The sequence below is a fragment of the Salvelinus alpinus genome, chromosome 15 (genome assembly GCF_045679555.1).
Source record: "Salvelinus alpinus chromosome 15, SLU_Salpinus.1, whole genome shotgun sequence".
Classification (NCBI taxonomy): Eukaryota; Metazoa; Chordata; class Actinopteri; order Salmoniformes; family Salmonidae; genus Salvelinus; species Salvelinus alpinus.
The window spans coordinates 41,591,604-41,609,034 of record NC_092100.1 but is presented as its reverse complement, the minus strand read 5'-3'; the positions used below and the strand labels follow the sequence as shown (position 1 = coordinate 41,609,034).

Below are 17,431 nucleotides of genomic sequence, written 5' to 3'. Positions count from 1 at the left end.
GGCAGATTAATCGGTATCGGCTTTTTTTGGTCCTCCAATAATCGGTATCAGCGTTGAAAAATCATAATCGGTCGACCTTTAATAAGGACTGTGGTGGTCTGCTTCAAACATGTTGGTATTACAGACTCAGACAGGGAGAGGTTGTCAATGTCAGTGAAGACACTTGCCAGTTGGTCAGCGCATGCTCGGAGTATACGTTCTGGTAATCCGTCTGGCCCAGCTCGTCTGGTAGGCTTGTGTCACTGGGCAGCTCTCGGCTGTGCTTCCCTTTGTTGTCTGTAAAAGTTTGCAAGCCCTGCCACATCTGACGAATGTCCGAGAGAGTGTAGTGCAATTCGATCTTAGCCCTGTATTGACGCTTTGGCTGTTTGATGGTTCGTCGGAGGGCACAGCGGGATTTCTTATAAGCTTCCAGGTTAGAGTCCTGCTCCTTGAAGCGGCAGCTCTACCCTTTAGCTCAGTGCGGATGTTGCCTGTAATCCATGGCTTCTGGTTGGGGTATGTACGTACAGTCACTGTGGGGACGACGTCCTCGATGCACTTATTGATTAAGCCAGTGACTGATGTGGTGTACTCCGCAATGTCTGAAGAATCACAGAACATATTCCAGTCTGTGCTAGCTAAACAGTCCTCTATCTTAGCATCTGCTTCATCTGACCACTTTTTTTATTGATCTAGTCACTGGTGCTTCCTGCTTAAATATTTACTTGTAAGCAGGAATCAGGAGGATAGAGTTATGGTCAGATTTGCCAAATGGAGTACGAGGGAGAGCTTTGTAAGCGTCTCTGTGTGTGCAGTAAAGGTGGTCTTGCATTTTCTTCCCTCTGGTTGCACATTTAACATGCTGATAGACATTCGGTAAAACTGATTTAAGTTTCCCTGCATTAAAGTCACCGGCCACTAGGAGCGCCGCCTCTGGATGAGCGTTTTCCTGTTTGCTTATGGCGGAATACAGCTCATTGAGTGCCAACCTCACTCTGTGGTGGTATGTAGACAGCTACGAAAAATACAGATGAAAACTCTCTAGGTAGACATTGAGGTCCACAGCTTATCATGAGATACTCTACCTCAGGCGAGCAAAACTTTGAGACTTCCTTAGATATCGTGCACCAGCTGTTGTTTACATAAATGCATAGGCCCCCGCCCCGTGTGTTTCCAGAGGCTGCTGTTCTGTCTTGCTAATAGAGTGTATAACACGCCAGCTGTATGTTCTTGTTCTTGTGGTTTGGTGTGACCTAACATAATCGTTTGTAGTGCTTTCGCTGAAAAGCATATTTGAAATCGGACACTTTGGTGGGATTAACAACAAGACTACCTTTAAAATGGTATAAGAAACATGTATGTCTGAGGAATTTTAATTATGAGATTTCTGTTGTTTTGAATTTGGCGCCCTGCACTTTCACTGGCTGTTGTCATATCATCCCGTCACCGGATATATGTGCTCGGCCTTCAGTTCGTCCCATTTATTTTCCAGCGATTGAAAGTTAGCTAGCAGAACGGAACTGAGGTGCGGATTAGCCACTCGTCGCCTGATCCTCGCAAGGCACCCTGATCTTTGGCCTCAATCTCAGTTTCCTTCTCCAGTGAATCACAGGGATTGGGGCCTGGTCGGGTGTCTGCAGTATATCCCTCGCGTCTGACTCATTGACGAAGGACTCCTCATCAAATTTCAGGTGTATAATCCCAGTTCTGATTTCCAGTAGCTCTTTTCGGTCATAAGAGACGGTAGCAGCAACATTATGTACAAAACAAGTTACGAACAACATGAAAAAACAAACAAAATAGCATGATTGGTTAAGAGCCGATAATATGGCAGCCCTACCCTCCGGCGCCATCATGTGCGCACACACACACACACACCGTTTTCATGCTCATCAAATTATTCAGTGACCACTCGTGCCCTGTGGATGTTGGCATTGCCATCCTATCGGGGCATAGCCATGATAGCCAAAATAACATCCTGACAAGCATTTTTATACATGACTCTAAGCATGATGGGATGTTAATTGCTTAATTAACTCAGGAACCACACCTGTGTGGAAGCACCTGCTTTCACTATACAGTGTCTTCAGAAAGTATTCATTCCCCTTGACTTATTCTACAGTTTGTTGTGTTCTAGCCTGAATTCAAAATTGATTCAATTAAATGTTCTCTCTCACCCATCTACACATGATACCCCATAATGACAAAGTGAAAACATGTTTTCCAAAATTTTTGCAAATTTATTGAAAATGAATTACAGAAATATCTCATTTACATAAGTATTCACACGCCTGAGTCAATCACCCCTGAGTAAATACATGTGAGTCTTTCTGGGTAAGTCTCTAATAGATTTGCACACATTGATTGTAAAATATTTGCACATTATTCTTTTAAAAATTCTTTAAGCTTTGTCAAGTTGGTTGTTGATATTTTCTAGACAGCTATTTTAAAGTCTTGCCATAGATTTCCAAGACAATTTAAGTCAAAACTGTAACTAGGCCACTCAGGAACATTTCATGTCATCTTGGTAAGCTACTCCAGTATATAGTTGATCTTGTGTTTTAGGTTATAGTCCTGCTCAAAGGTGAATTTCTCTCCCAGTGTCTCATGGAAAGCAGACTGAACCAGGTTTTCCTCTAGGATTTTGCCTGTGCTTAGCTCTATTCCATTTATTTTTATCCAATAAAACTCCCTAGTCCTTGCCAATGATAAGCATATCCGTAACATGATGCAGCCACCACCATGCTTGAATATATGAAGAGTGGATTTTCCCCAAACAGAACGCTTTGTATTCAGGACATAGAGTTAATTTCTTTGCAATTTACTTTAGTGCCTTATTGCAAACAGGATGCAGGTTTTGGGATATATGTATTTTGAACAGGCTTCCTTCTTTTCACTCTGTCATTTAGGTTAGTATTGTAGAGGAACTTCAATGTTGTCTATCCATCCCCAGTCTGCTTCTATGACAGTTATTAAACTCTGTAACTGTTTTAAAGTCACCATTGCCCTCATGGTCAAATCCTTAAGCGGTTTAATTCCTCTCCAGCAACTGAGTTAGGAAGGACGTCTGTATCTTTGTAGTGATGTAGGGATGTTTTGATACACCATCCAAAGTGAAATTATAACTTCACTCAAACTCATAACTTCGCTCAAGGGATATTCAATGTATGCTTTATTTTATTTTTACCCATCTACCAATAGGTGTCCTTCTTTGCGAGGCATTGGAAAACCTCCGTGCTCTTTGGTTGAATCTGTGTTGGAAATTCACTGCTCGACTGAGGGACCTTACAGATAATTGTATGTGTAGGGTACAGAAATGAGGTAGTCATTCAAAAATTATGTTAACACTATTTTTATCAGACCTCAGGATAAGACACAGGTGCAGACAGTTCGAAGTAACAAAGAGTAGACGAAGGCTGTGAGACAGAGGTTTAATCCTTGATACATGAAACATGGGATGTATACAGAGGGTGCTGGGCAACAGAAGATGAACATCAGAGGTGCTAGGGATCTTGGGAAAGGGTCGATAAAATGGGGGGAAAGTTTACGGGACTCTACCCGGTGGGGCAGAACCCGATTAGACAGCCATACCCTCTGCCCAAGATGATAGCAGGGAGCCGGGGTCCGGTGTCGATCTGCCTGTTCGACGATACCTGGAGGTGGTCTTGAGAAGAGCGGACTAAGCCCTCTTCCAGGTACGCCGACAGCGGTAGACTGTATACTGTGACTCGACTCAGAGCACTGGAGACTTTGGACTCGACTTGGACTTGAGGTTTAGTGACTCGACTACAACAATGCTATTTAGGTCTATGTAGCATTTGCGAAGTCCTTAACAGCTCTTTCAATTTAACCCAGGGTTCAAGAATAAGACTAAATCAAATAAAATGTTGTTTAAAGTGCAATTAAAGTTTGATTAGATTTAGTTCTATTCTTTAACTTAGATGTTTGTTTGAGATGGAGACGTGAATCCAACATGTCAATTATACATTTGTAAACAAATTGGATGCTGTTTAAATACTCGAGCCGACATTGTGAAAAATCTGTCGATTTGCTCTTGAGCAAGGCACTTAATCTTAATTTGCTCCAGGAGGTTCCTTACTACTATGACTTACCCTATAAAACAAAACATTTCACTGCACCTATCTGGTGCATGTGACAATAAAACATCTTTATGAAGCACAGTGAAAAGACATGACGTTGTTGTATAAATACAAAATATCTGACATTGTATTCCCATTTTAACTTTGTTGTCCATTAAATGGTTGAAAGTGCAGTGATAGCCCATTTTAATGACAACTACACCAAAAATCAAACATTGTTTTCCAATTGGAATTTGGTTGTTCTATTAGATGGTAGTAAGCATAGTGATAACACATTGGGAATTCAACAAATGTTTAGTTTTTTAGTACAAACCTGTCGTTTAGAGCTGTGCCTTCACTCAACATGTAGGTTGGAAGCACTGTCTATCCACCTCCATACCAGTACTACACATGCTTTCCATTTTTGCTTGTCTCGGTTCTTCCGTGCTTATCTGTATGCACGGCAACCCTTATCACTATGACTACCATTAGTGTTAACCTTGCTTCCTTTCTGCCAACGCAGCAGCAGCAACAGGAAATATGTGTCACCTGCGATATGAGCTGCTGCTAGTTTGATAGAGAGGATGTTTGCCACCTCATGTTTCATATCTCTAGTTGTGAGGCCATATCTATGATTCTCTGTAGGGCAGGGTTCCCCAACTGGCTTTTTATTTGGCCCCTCCAAGTATTCTGAGCAAAAAAAACATGTAAATGTTATTATTAGAAAATGTAAAAAAGACTGTAAAAACACCAGCATATCAGCTCCAAGTGATTTTAATCCGTTCCAAAGTATTTCCATGCATAATAGAGAGTACGTTTGGGTGGTATAACGTATATACCGTATACCGGGGTATTTGGAAATAGCCACAGGATTGTTTTTCAATATCACCAATGCTGACGTTTTTTACTCTATTTTCGTATTTGTAGCTACTTATTATGCAAACACCTGCAGTCTACTTGTTTAATACGTTAGGAGATAAAGCAGATCGCGTTCTTCATTTCACCTGTCACATTATTTTACATGATGAAGCTTACCGTAGTTCCCCAGAACAGTTGAGCCAGTCACGTGTTTGTTTGTAAATAGCACAACGGTAGAAGGCAGGAGCAGGTGAGTCCAGCTGTGTATTGACAGGTGTCGTGTTTTAAATTGAAAGTCAAGAGTGTTTTTGTGCTTCAATAGAAGTTTTCCTTCACAGAAAATACATTAAAGCAACACATTCGGCAGAAAATAGCTTCATTTTCATCAGATGACAAAAGATGTGCAACGCTATTTGGCTGGCAGCCACACAAGTAAATGAGCCTACAGTGAAAAAGTCATTCTCCTGTTGAAAAACAAATGATAGTCCCACTAAGCGCAAACCAGATGGGAAGGCGTATCGCTGCAGAAGGGTGTGGTAGCCATGCTGGTTAAGTGTGCCTTGAATTCTAAATAAATCACTGACAGTGTCACCAGCAAAGCACCCCCAAACCATCACACCTCTTCCTCCATGCTTCACGGTGGGAACCACACATGCAGAGATCATCCGTTCACCTACTCTGCATCTCACAATAACACGGTGGTTGGAACCAAAAACAGATTTCCACCGGTCTAATGTCAATTGCTTGTGTTTCTTGGCCCAAGGTAGTCTCTTCTTATTATTTGTGTCTTTTAGTAGTGGTTTCTTTGTTGCAATTCGACAATGAAGGCCTGATTCACGCAGTCTCCTCTGAACAGTTTATTTTGAGATGTGTCTGTTACTTGAACTCTGTGAAGCATTTATTTGGGCTGCCATTTCTGAGGCTGATAACGGTAATTAACTTATCCTCTGCAGCAGAGGTACCTCTGGGTCTTCCTTTTCTGTGGCGGTCCTCATGATAGCAAGTTTCATCATAGAGCTTGATGGTTTTTGCGACTGCAGTTGAAGAAACTTTTAAAGTTCTTGAAATGTTCCGCATTGACTGACCATCATGTCTTAAAGTAATGATGGACTGTTGTTTCTCTTTGCTTATTTGAGCTGCTATTACTTGTGCTAATTTAGTTAGCATTCTGGCAATAGACGCCGGATGGGCTTTTTTGGCGCTTTTTTGTGTACTAAGTCGGTAATAACATAAATAACAGAGAAGGACGGTATGACGATATGAAAATCTGGATACCGCCCAACCCTAATAGAGAGATATACACTGAATGTACAAAACATTAGGAACACCTTCCTAATATTGATTTGCACACCCTTTTGCCCTCAGAACATCCTCAATTCGTCGAGGCATGGACTCTACAAGGTGTCCAAAGCATCCACAGGGAATGCTGGATGTCCTTTGGGTGGTGAATCATTCTTGATACACATGGGAAACTGTTGAGCGTGAAAAACCTAGTAGCGTTGCAGTTCTTGACACACTCATACTGATGCGCCTGGCACGTACTACCATACCCTGCTCAAAAGCACTTAAATATTTTGGCTTGCCCATTCACCCTCTGACTGGCACACGCACAATCCATGTCTCAATGATTAACCACCAAAAGGACATCCAGCATTCCCTGCGGATTCTTTGGACACCTTGTAGAGTCCATGCCTCAACGAATTGAGGATGTTCTGAGGGCAAAAGGGTGTGCAAATCAATATTAGGAAGGTGTTCCTAATGTTTTGTACATTCCGTGTATATCTCTCTATTAGGGTTGGGCGGTATCCAGATTTTCATATATCTGTTAAGGCTTCTTACAGTCAATTTGCAGTCTGGCTGAATGAAGCCTGGACTGCCCTGTTATTCGATTAGCCTTTAGCTAGCTAGCTGCCCTACCTCTGTGTCCTGAATAAGAATACCTACTTTGTCTGGGTATAGCCTATTTCCCAGGTGCTCAAAGTGCTTTACATACTAAAGGTAGGAAGTTAAGGACTCACCTCAACTAGTAACATGTAGCACCCATGTGAGTGATGCCATGGCAGCTGTATTGTACCAGAAGGTTGTACCAGTCCATGCAGTACAGTATCATTGTCCTTTTAGCTCCCTGCTCTGCCTCTGTCTGGTGGATGAGAATCATTACTCTGGTTTCTTAACCCCCCAGAAGACAAGGCTACTTAGCCAGTGGTTAGCCCTGATGTGGGCGGCCTTCACACAAATTGGGTTTTTCGTGCAGAGCTGAAAGTAAAGGTCATATTCAATCAGATATCCCCCATGACTCATTAATGAGAATTTGTTTTTAGAAATGATGTAGCCAAGGGGGAACGGACTGGAGTGCTGGCTGACGGGCTGATCTGGACATGCAAATGACTTGTTTGTACACACTGAGACCCATGTGCATATGCAACTCAGACAGTGTATAAACACACACACACGCATGCACTAACAAATATAAACACACAAGCACACAAACTCACAAGTAAACATATCCAGCTATGTACTTGTACACTCACCTCATACACAATAATAGCTCACACTTATTTTCTTCACACATGGTTACACACACACACGCACCTTGATCATATCCAAGGAAATATGCTGCTATCTCGATGCCCCAGTAGCTTTTGCTATCTTCCTTCCTGCATCGTATCCCCATGACAACCAGTTGAAAGTTTGGCCCAGGGAGATACAAACCTGGCTTGTATTTCCTGCTTTCTCTCTGCTTTCTCTTTCTCTCTGCCAGCATACATTCTTCCTGATAGAACTGAGTGTGCTTCTCTCTCTCTTTGCCTCTCCCCCTCTCTATCTCTCTCGCTCTCTCTCTCTCTTTCTCTCTTTCTACTTCAGACTGACCTCCCTCCCTGCCCTCAGACAATTGCGCTCCAGCAAAGAGGTCAGCCAGAGCCATGTTAATACGGCCGCTCGCTTTGAAAAAGCATTCAACATCTACAGCACTCAGAGAAAAAAAGCCTAATATCTCCATGTCCTTGTATATCTCCTCAAGACAGAGAAATTAAACATAACCTTGAAATACATTATTACATTACATTACACATGTAGGTTATTTGGTTACTGTGTTGCAAAGCCAATGCAAGGTCAATCCCCTTTACAAATGAAGCATTTTTCACATTACATCTGTGTCCCAAATGAACACGTCTAGTACAGAACTCCTGAAATGCAGTGTTTTGTGTGCTTATTGCTTACAGATGGCGCCGACAGATATGGCAGATCTGCTTCTAGCTCCTAAGGGTGGAAAATAGATTGTGTGCGTGTCTCAGTTTGGTAGTTTGCACCTACATACATACATACATACATACATACATACATACATACATACATACATACATACATACATACATACATACATACATACATACATACATACATACATACATACATACATACATACATACATACTGTACATGCATGTAAATGTGTTCTATGTATGGAGAGGAGCGCTAACGGGGCTTACTGGTCCATGCCCTCTTAGTGGAGATTAACCACCAGCCTTATTGAAGCAGGGAGAGAGGGGAAGAGAGGTGGGAGAGAGGGAAGATGCTAAGAGAAGGAGAGAGAGAGAGGTGGTGATGGCATGGACAAAGGACAGAGAGAGAAAAAGGGGGAGATGGGAATATAGGCAGAAAAAGTAAGGGGATGAAAATGAGTAAATCCCAGAAAGCCTTGCCCTCTCTGTGTAGGAATCCATCTCCTACTGGCTGTTTGGCCAGGATCCTTTCAGCTCCACCACAATGTCTCTGAGCTTGTGTGTGTCTGTGAAACGAGCATGCAACATGTGTTTCTTTCTCTCGCTTTCTCTCTCTCTCTTTCACTCCATCTCTCCCTTGTCCCTCCATGTCCTCCCTGGGCCATTGGGAGTGTGGAGCTTATGGAAAGTCTGTATCATGGAGGAGAGGCCAGAGAGGATTGTGGGGCTTACAGAGGGAGTGTGTGTGGTTTTATATCTGTTGTTACAGCGCTGTCTCAGACACACTCCTCACACACCACAGAGGAGAAGAGACCATCTATTTCAACATTAAAGGAACACCTTTTTTTATTAAACACATTGATAATAAAAAATACATCAGAACTGAGAGAAGTAAGGAGGGGAGGAAAAGAAAAGAGGGGAAAGACAAAAAATGGAGAAGAGGAGGAAGGGGAGGGGATAGAGAAAGATAGTAGAGGAGCGGAGAAGAAGAGGAGGGGGCAGTAGAAGGATGGGGAAAGGAGGAGAGGAGTGCAGAGTAGATGCAGAGGGATGTAGAATAGGTCTGGTGCAGCCCAGACGCTTAATGGATGACTGATCAATGAGCTTCTGCAATTAATACCACAGACCAGGATGAAATATTGATTAAGGCCTCGCTCTCTTTCTTCCTCTCTCTTTCTCCTCTCTCCCCTCTCTTTCTCCTCTCTCTCCTCTCTCTCTCTGTCTCTTTCTACTTCAGATTGAACTCCCTCCCTGCCCCTCAGACAGTTGCGCTCCAGCAAAGCGGCTTCCCTGAAATCCACAAAAGAAAAAGAAATGCTAATGTGCCGTTGTAGAGCAACACATTGTCGGATGCACTGACTTGAAACAAGGCTATTAGAAGATATGAGCCCCTCTGATGAATATTGCAACAGAGTCTTTATTGGGGAGATCTATCGCTGCACTAAACAACGCTCATTCTCTACACCAAGTAGCCTGTCTGTATCGCTCTCTGTCTTACCATCCGTTAAAAAAGCCAGCTTTCTAAATGCAGATGCGTTGGAAATTATGTTTTCATAGTTGATATTGCACACACTTGTCTTGACAGAAGGTTGCTGGTCCTGTGGCATCACCAACTAGGAAAACATTTGCTCATAATGACTTGATGGTTTATGATGTCGGCTGATTGAAATGTTGTTATTTTCAATTATTGTAAATACGTACAGCATATGGGAGTCACTCACTGCTCCTCTTTTGCACATCGGTAACATCGCTTGAACGTTGTTGGCCTGGCGTGATCATAAAGTTCCATTAAAGGTTCAGGGCCAAGAGAAAGCAAGGCTGAAGGCGGCTCTTTAGGGCCAACCTACTGTAGGTTGTTCTCCCTCAGAAGGTTATTGTATTGTACGGCGCCAGACTGGGCCAGGACCCTGAAGGGGCCAGATTGATTAGTTTGATCTTCCAGCCTCCTAGCAGACTGCCTCAGTCTCTGGCTGCCCTCCTTTCTTTCACCCAGACTCCATTACCCATCGATTTTCCTTCCCTCACAAACGCACAGGCAAGGTCAGATAATGTCCTTTCAACTCCTCGGCCTCTCTTACCGACGACGATGCGCAGGCTATAGGGAGGTGGTCTGTGACCTGGCAGTGTGGTGCCAGGACAACAACCTCTCCCTCAACAACAGCAAGACAATGGAGCTGATCATGGACTTCAGGAAACGGAGGGCCGAGCATGCCCCCATCCACAATGACGGAGCTGAGGTTGAGCGGGTCAAGAGCTTCAAGTTCTTTGGTGTCCACATCATTAAGGAATTATTATGGTCCACACCCACCAATACAGTTGTGAAAAAGGCACGACAACACCTCTTCCCGCTAAGGAGGTTGAAAAGATTTGGCATTGGCCCTCAGATCCTTAAAAGGTTCTACAGCTGCACCATTGAGAGCATCTTGACTGGCTGCATCACTGCTTGGTATTGCAACTGCTTGGCATCCGACCGCAAGGCTCTACAGAGGGTAGTATGTACGGCCCAGTACATCCCTGGGGCTGAGCTCTCTGCCATCCAGGACCTCTATACCAGGCGTCGTAAGAGGAAGGCCCTGAGAATTGTCAAAGACTTCAGGCACCCAAGTCACAGACTGTTCTCTCTGCTACCGCATGGCAAGCGGTACCGATGTACCAAGTGTGGGACCAAGAGGACCTTGAACAACCCCCAAGCCATAAGACTGTTAAATAGTTAACCAATAGCTACCCGGACTATCTGCATTGACCCTTTTTGCACAATTTTTTTGACTCCTCACATACACTGGTGCTACTGTTTATTATCTATCCTGTTGCCTAGTCACTTTATCCCTACCTATATGTACATATCTACCTCAATTACCTATCTACCCCAAGTACCCCTGCACATCGACTTGGTACTGGTACTCTGTGTACATAGCCAACGATTCGTAACTCATTGTGTATTTATTCCTCATGTTTATTATTTTTCTATTATTAAAATATATATATATATATCTGCATTGTTGGGAAGGGCCTGTAAGTAAACGTTTCACTGTTTGTCTGCACTTGTTGTTTACGAAGCATGTGACAAATAACATTTGATTTGATTTAAAGAAACGATAATGTGTTTTAATATGCGCTGCTTTTCATTCTGTCCGTCTATAAAGGGACTCAGATGAATCACCAGCTACTCAAAGGTTCAACAGTATGTGTACTATGCAGCAATGGCCTTCGTTTGGCTGCAAATGTCTGCATGAAAAGGGAAAACCTTAGTATTTAATTAAAGCAATGAAAAAATATGTTATTTGCTGCTTGCATGCTTGGAAGTTTTATGGCAAACAAATTTGCAATTAAGAATGCTCTCTTGGATAAGGTTTAGGAGAGATTTGAAAGGAAAAGCACTCACCCCTGAAGTGTGCGTGCGTGCGTGGGCATGCCTCTGCGCTTGTTTGTGCTTCCGTCCATGTGTTAGTGTGTGTGTCAGTGAGATCAGGTTGTGTTTTACTGCTGGTGATAGACTTTTCTAGACGATTCGGCCTGACTGCAGGCCCATTCGTTTTCATTTTTTTCTGCTGAGCTGAACACTGCCACTAACTTTGGAAGCCATTCAACACAGAAAAAAAACTGGGGCTGATTTTTGTAAACAACTTCTATTTAGGCACAGAGAAAAAGGAAAAAAACTTGGCCCAGAATGAAAGAAGTTCAACTAAGAGGGAAAGAGTCACAGGAGGGGTGGGAGAGGGAAAGAGGTAGGGGGAGAGGGAGAGCTTGAAGAGCAATGCTCTGAGAGGAAAAAACAGCAACATGGAAGTTCTTCAATTTAGAGAGGTGGAGAGCCAACAATTCCATGCAACAAAAACAAAGAGAAACAAGGAAAATGTACTAACAGGGTCTGAGTTTTATTTTGTTAAGTCTCTGCCCTCTTCACTTCCTTTATTTTACTCCAAAATGGCTTCTCCAATCAACTTTGATTGTTTGTTATGTCCAGAGAGCTGCACTCTGTTCTACCTGTGAAGGACGAGGCGACCCCAACCGGATGTGATACAGTGGTTCCTCAATTAGAAGTTGTTTCATACCACGCTATAGCATGCGGTTACTACCCACCTCCACAGGGGTGCATCTCAATGGTGTTAAATGGCTTCCTTTCCTTGACCCCTCTCTATGGTCTGAGTAGATGATAAAGGAAAGGAGCAGACAAGAGGCAGATTGATACTTCAGATCCATGTAGCCACCTCATACCCACAAATCATTCTCAGCTTGAATTCTCACTTTCTTAGGAGGCCAAAAGAAATACAAACAAGACATGATATGTAATAGATGGGAACCTGTTTTTATTCTTTTCTACATCAGAGTGAGAGAAAATATGAAGAAAAAACAACAACCTTTGAGTTTTCTTCATTGTTTGCGGACAAATTAGCTTTAATGTACACCTACACAGCCTGTTTAGATCCTTGCTTTTATGTTGTGCTACAGCTCGGAGCCATGTCTTTTTTCTCCCCAGCGTTTGTTTAATGAATGTGATATACCACCCATGCAAAATGGGCTTTAAGCGCTCAGGGCCTCCTCTGTGGCAGTAAACAAAGGCTTCCCAGATTGTACGCACACACACAAACACACACACCCACTCCTCAGCCAGGAGAGGAGAATATGCGGGTGCTCTGCGTACCCCTCCCTCTACCACACATTATCGACACAGCTTGAAAGAGCTCATAAATCGGCCTACCACAATAGATTGTAGGGGGAGAAATGTGAGCCCCTAGCATATGAAAAATTGCTGTGCCAAGCCATGGACAGGCCGATTCTCTTTGTTATTAAGAGTGGGGAAAACACAGGGAGATGTTTGGCTGTTGGCTGGCTGAGAGATGTACTGTGTACCCACTCACTACACCGCCTTCAGGGGGTTTGAGGCCTTGCTTTCAAATGCTGGGTTTTACTAGAGCCGCCTGTTATGTATGCAGTGTCTGTGCCCACATACTGGTGGCTAACTGGTTACTGGCAGTGGTTGCTCAACTGGCTGCTAGCTATGCAACCTACTTTGTAGCTCTCGTATGAGGTGGATTACTTAGACAGAAAGTTTGATCTATACTTTAAGCGCCTGAGTTACTAAGCTTTTGTGTTGCATACATTTTCCAGGGGGAATTAAACATGGACTTAGACATGTTTTCAGCTTTCTCTCTCCAGTTAGTGGATTTCTAATCTAGATAACACTCTCAGGGGTTCTTTGATTTGCACAGTAGCATGTCCCAGATGGTGGACTCATCTTGCCATGGCAGGTTTGGGTCACACTATGGGACAGACTCCATGTGCAAATCCAATGCACTTCTCAAAATGGCAATCATGGCCCTAGAATGCCACTATCGGCAATGGATTGAAAAGCAGTAACCAAGTACCCAAGGTCTTTCTGGTCTGACTTCTCCCCACAAGTCTTTGTCTGTGGTGTAGCAATTCCTGCACTGTGTTTTCCTCCTCCAGAGAGGGGAGATCAATATGTCTGAGGCAGGCAGCTGAAGTTAGGTGCTACTGGTGTTAAACGGTGCTGAATGATGGGGCTGGAGGCTCGTCAATCTCCTGGCTGTCCACTGAGATCTGTCCTCTGGCCCTCTCTCCATCTACCCTCCTTTAGACTGACTGGTGTTGGATCTATTCCAAGGGTCCCCTCCACTATCTGTTTGCTTTTTGTCTCTGTCTGCTTTCTGCCTGCTCTCCTTCCTAACTGCTTTCCATTCTGTCTCCAACCAGTAGCTCTTAAGTTGAGGGCAGTAGGCCAATAGAGAAAGTGCAAAGAAGTGCTGCAGGATAAGTAGAACAGATTAATTCACTGACCTTTAGTATGACAGAACAACAGTTCTGTATTCAAAGTGCACCATTGCCAGAATGCCAATAAGAGGATCCTTTAAGGCCATGAATGACACTCCATCAACATCCTGTAATATACAGTGGTTGTCTGGTATGTCCCATATAACACATCCCTCTCTCCCTACCATTCTCATCCTCTCTCTCCCGCTCTCTCCCTGTCCTGCTCTTCATCTCTCTCCTTCCTTCTTTCCCTCTCCTCTCCATCTCTCTCCTGCTGTCCTTGCTTCCTTCTCATTCTCTCTTCTTCCTTATCTCTCTCTCTCTCTCTCTCTCGCTCTCTACTTCTCTTATCCCCACAGCTCAATTATATTATGACACACTTAAAACTGCAGCATCATCCATCCATAGATATTTTTGCCATCATCCTAAATAACAGACCCTTTTCTCCCTCTCTCTCTCTCTCCCTATCTCCTCCCCACAGCCAAGATAAAGTCCAAGTGTGCTCCAACATTTTTCGCCTGTGCCAACGGGATCCACTGTATCATCGGGCGCTTCCGCTGTAACGGCTTCAGTGACTGTCCTGACGGGAGCGACGAGGAGAACTGCAGTGAGTATCCCACGGCAACCACTTCCCATCCCATAATAACCCTTACAACCAAACCTCATCATGACCCTAATATACAATTATCATGGAAACCACTCTCTATTTAGCCACATACTGTATTCACACTCAGGTTGGTTTTCTGGTCCTATAGTCAGTGCGATTTCCCCTCTTGTTAGCAGACACAGTACAGAGATAGGGATCATTTGGGAGCCAGCTGTAGTATATTATAGTGGAGGATTGGGAGAGGAATTGGTGGGAGTGGTGTCTCTGTTCCTGTCTCTCTCCATCTCAACCGGGCAGCTTCTAACGAACCAATCACTCTCCATCGTCAAAAACACTATGCCTAGCCCGCAGGCCCCCACGCTGACGCGGCTTACACATCTAATCTAGCTATTTCAATGGAGCTGTTATCCCTCCGTGTGCTCTGTGCTGGGAGCGGCACACTCTCAGAGCCGACCACATCATCTCCATTGGGTAATTGTCGGAATCGTCTCACAAGATAATTCCGCCTAATTCTGCCCAGGCTTGGAACAAAGGCCAAGCAGCACAGAGTGTAAAGAGGAATCAGAACTTTTCTGATGTCTCTCATGCTAGTTCGAGTTAGATTTTTTTGTATCTAATCAAAAACCCTGATCAAATGGTTTTACTGTATCTCTCGATCCCGTGTGATGTGTTACATTTTTTCATTACTCCCCTCTTCAAATGTCTGATAATTTTGGATAGTCTAAAATCCCAACGTTTCTGTTAAATTGGACTGTGTTACAGTATATGTTTTGGATTGAGGTTTGAGGTTTCTCTTGTTTTTTAGGACAGCTTCTGCTCTTTAGTTTAACACCTAAAGTGCCAGGCCTCGAGGGACTCCACTTTGAGCCAATGTCTTTTGGGGCATCAACATTCTAACAGTCTAATAAATAAATGTAATGTTATCGGGAAAATAATCCTTTGGGTGTGTTTATGAAGGTCTTAGGTAACATTAGAATACGTAAAAATATACATTTTTACATAATAGCATTTTTATTCGTTTATGTTACCGTAGGGTATATGTAAAAATGAAAAACACTAAAAGCACAGAATTTCAAGTGATAAACCAATTTTATTCATGGTTTTGCCTTTGTACAACTATGTTGAAAAAAAGCATGTGCGTTGGAACACGGTAACAACTTGATTCTATAACGACAAAACAAATGCAAATACCCAAACCACTAAGACGCACGGTCAGCAAGACACACGGTGAAATGAATAAATTATCATTATCCTAAACATCAGTATCAGTTCAAAGTGGGCTTGATAAATAGTCAAATCAGCACGAAAGTAAAAATAGTCCATTATTGTCATTTATTGGACATATTATTTTTGGCCTCACTCGTGCTTACAGTAAAGCATCTGTCTTCATGCAATGGCATCAGTTGGATCTCTTTTTGCTGTTATCCCTTGTCCTAAGAGTCGACAAATCTTCGCTTTTTCTTGCTTGCAACACTTCCCATAAACATGTCGCTTGCAGATGTTGTAGGTTCTGTTCCGAGGGCAACTGCCAGGTGAGCTGTGCGCAGTTTGGTCTCTGCACTTCTAGTGTTAAGGAGCTAGTGGTTATAAAAACAAATCAAAACAATGCCTACAGTATGTTTATCACATACCTAATCTCTAACCCCTGACCTCTAACCTCTGAGTCATGTTGTGGTACTCTCACAGCAGGTAACCCGCTGGTGTGCTTGGAGGCCCGCTTCAAGTGTCGTAACGGGCGCTGTGTGGACCGCAGCTTCCTGTGTAATGGACAAGACAACTGTCAGGACAACAGCGATGAGGAACACTGCCTCACCACCGCAGGTAAGGAGTTATATGCTGCATAACTACACGCTAACACGGCTACATGCTAATGACCACCGTAGAAAGACAGCCATTCGACAGTTACATGCCAACTACTTGAAACAGAGCAGCATTGCTTGACCACTGCAGGTACGCAGCTGCATGCTAACTATGCGCAAACTACACACTATCACGGCTACAAGCTAATGGGATCACAGTCACAAGGCACCATTATTATCCTTAACAGTGTTCACCAGGATTCAATACTTGGCTTCCTCTTGCACTCCAAGCCAACTTTTGCAGTCAGAAGCAAGACTCTAGCTTGTTGTTCCTGCAGAGACAGTTGACATGTGCCTCCATACACATCTCCCAGACCCCCGTGGCCTTCAGAACAGATTACAGCACAGCAGAGAAGTGAAGCCCAGTGTTTACCGTGTTTATTTTCCCTCTGTGCTGAGGAGGAGAAGGGGGAATTTAATCTACATAACACACACACCCAAAGGTATACACACACACACCATCTATGTTCCCTCCCCTAGCAGTTCCTCTCTCTCTCTAAAAGAATAGCTGAGCTGCTGCAGGTGACAGATAAGGCAATAATATCTGCTTTAAGACACCTGAGCTCAGCCTACAATCCCGTCTTCCTCTCCACACACACCTCTTCTTCTCCTTCACCTCTTCTACTGTCCTCTTCCCCCCACACCCCACTTCTTCTATATATATTCTCCTCCACCTCTCTTCCTGTCCTACTCCCCACACTCACCGCTTCTTTTTGTTCTCTGCGTCTATACCTCTCCTCTTCCCCCACACTCCCCTCCTCTTCTCCTTCGCCTCTCCTCATCCCATTCCTTTTCTTTTTCTCTGCCTCTACTCCTCTCTTCCTCCCCCACATGTACTTTTCCTTCCCTCCTTCTCCTCTTCCTCCTCTGCTCCCTTACCCCCACTACATTCTTCTTCTCCTCAGCCTGTCCTCCTCTCCTCCTATCTTACTTTCTGGTGTCCTCCTAGTCACCTCCCTGGATTGTGTATCTGCTAGGTCGGACATCTCCTGTAGTCAAATGCTGTTTGGGTTACCTGCCGCTAAGGTGTCTGATAATTAAATCTAGCCTA

The 17,431-nt window shown here is 43.6% G+C and overlaps 1 protein-coding gene across 2 annotated transcripts in view; it reads left to right on the top strand.

The window, feature by feature from the left end:
• LOC139540100 (low-density lipoprotein receptor class A domain-containing protein 3-like) overlaps positions 1–17,431 on the top strand; it is a 123,946-nt gene that overhangs the window by 59,912 nt on the left and 46,603 nt on the right. The window contains exons 3-4 of one of the 2 annotated variants that reach the window (XM_071343665.1): positions 14,396–14,521; positions 16,211–16,342. In XM_071343665.1, the coding sequence (XP_071199766.1) occupies positions 14,396–14,521; positions 16,211–16,342 (258 nt within the window). Of the gene's footprint in view, positions 1–14,395; positions 14,522–16,207; positions 16,343–17,431 lie in introns of both variants that reach the window. The other variant, XM_071343664.1, reaches the window with a different exon arrangement.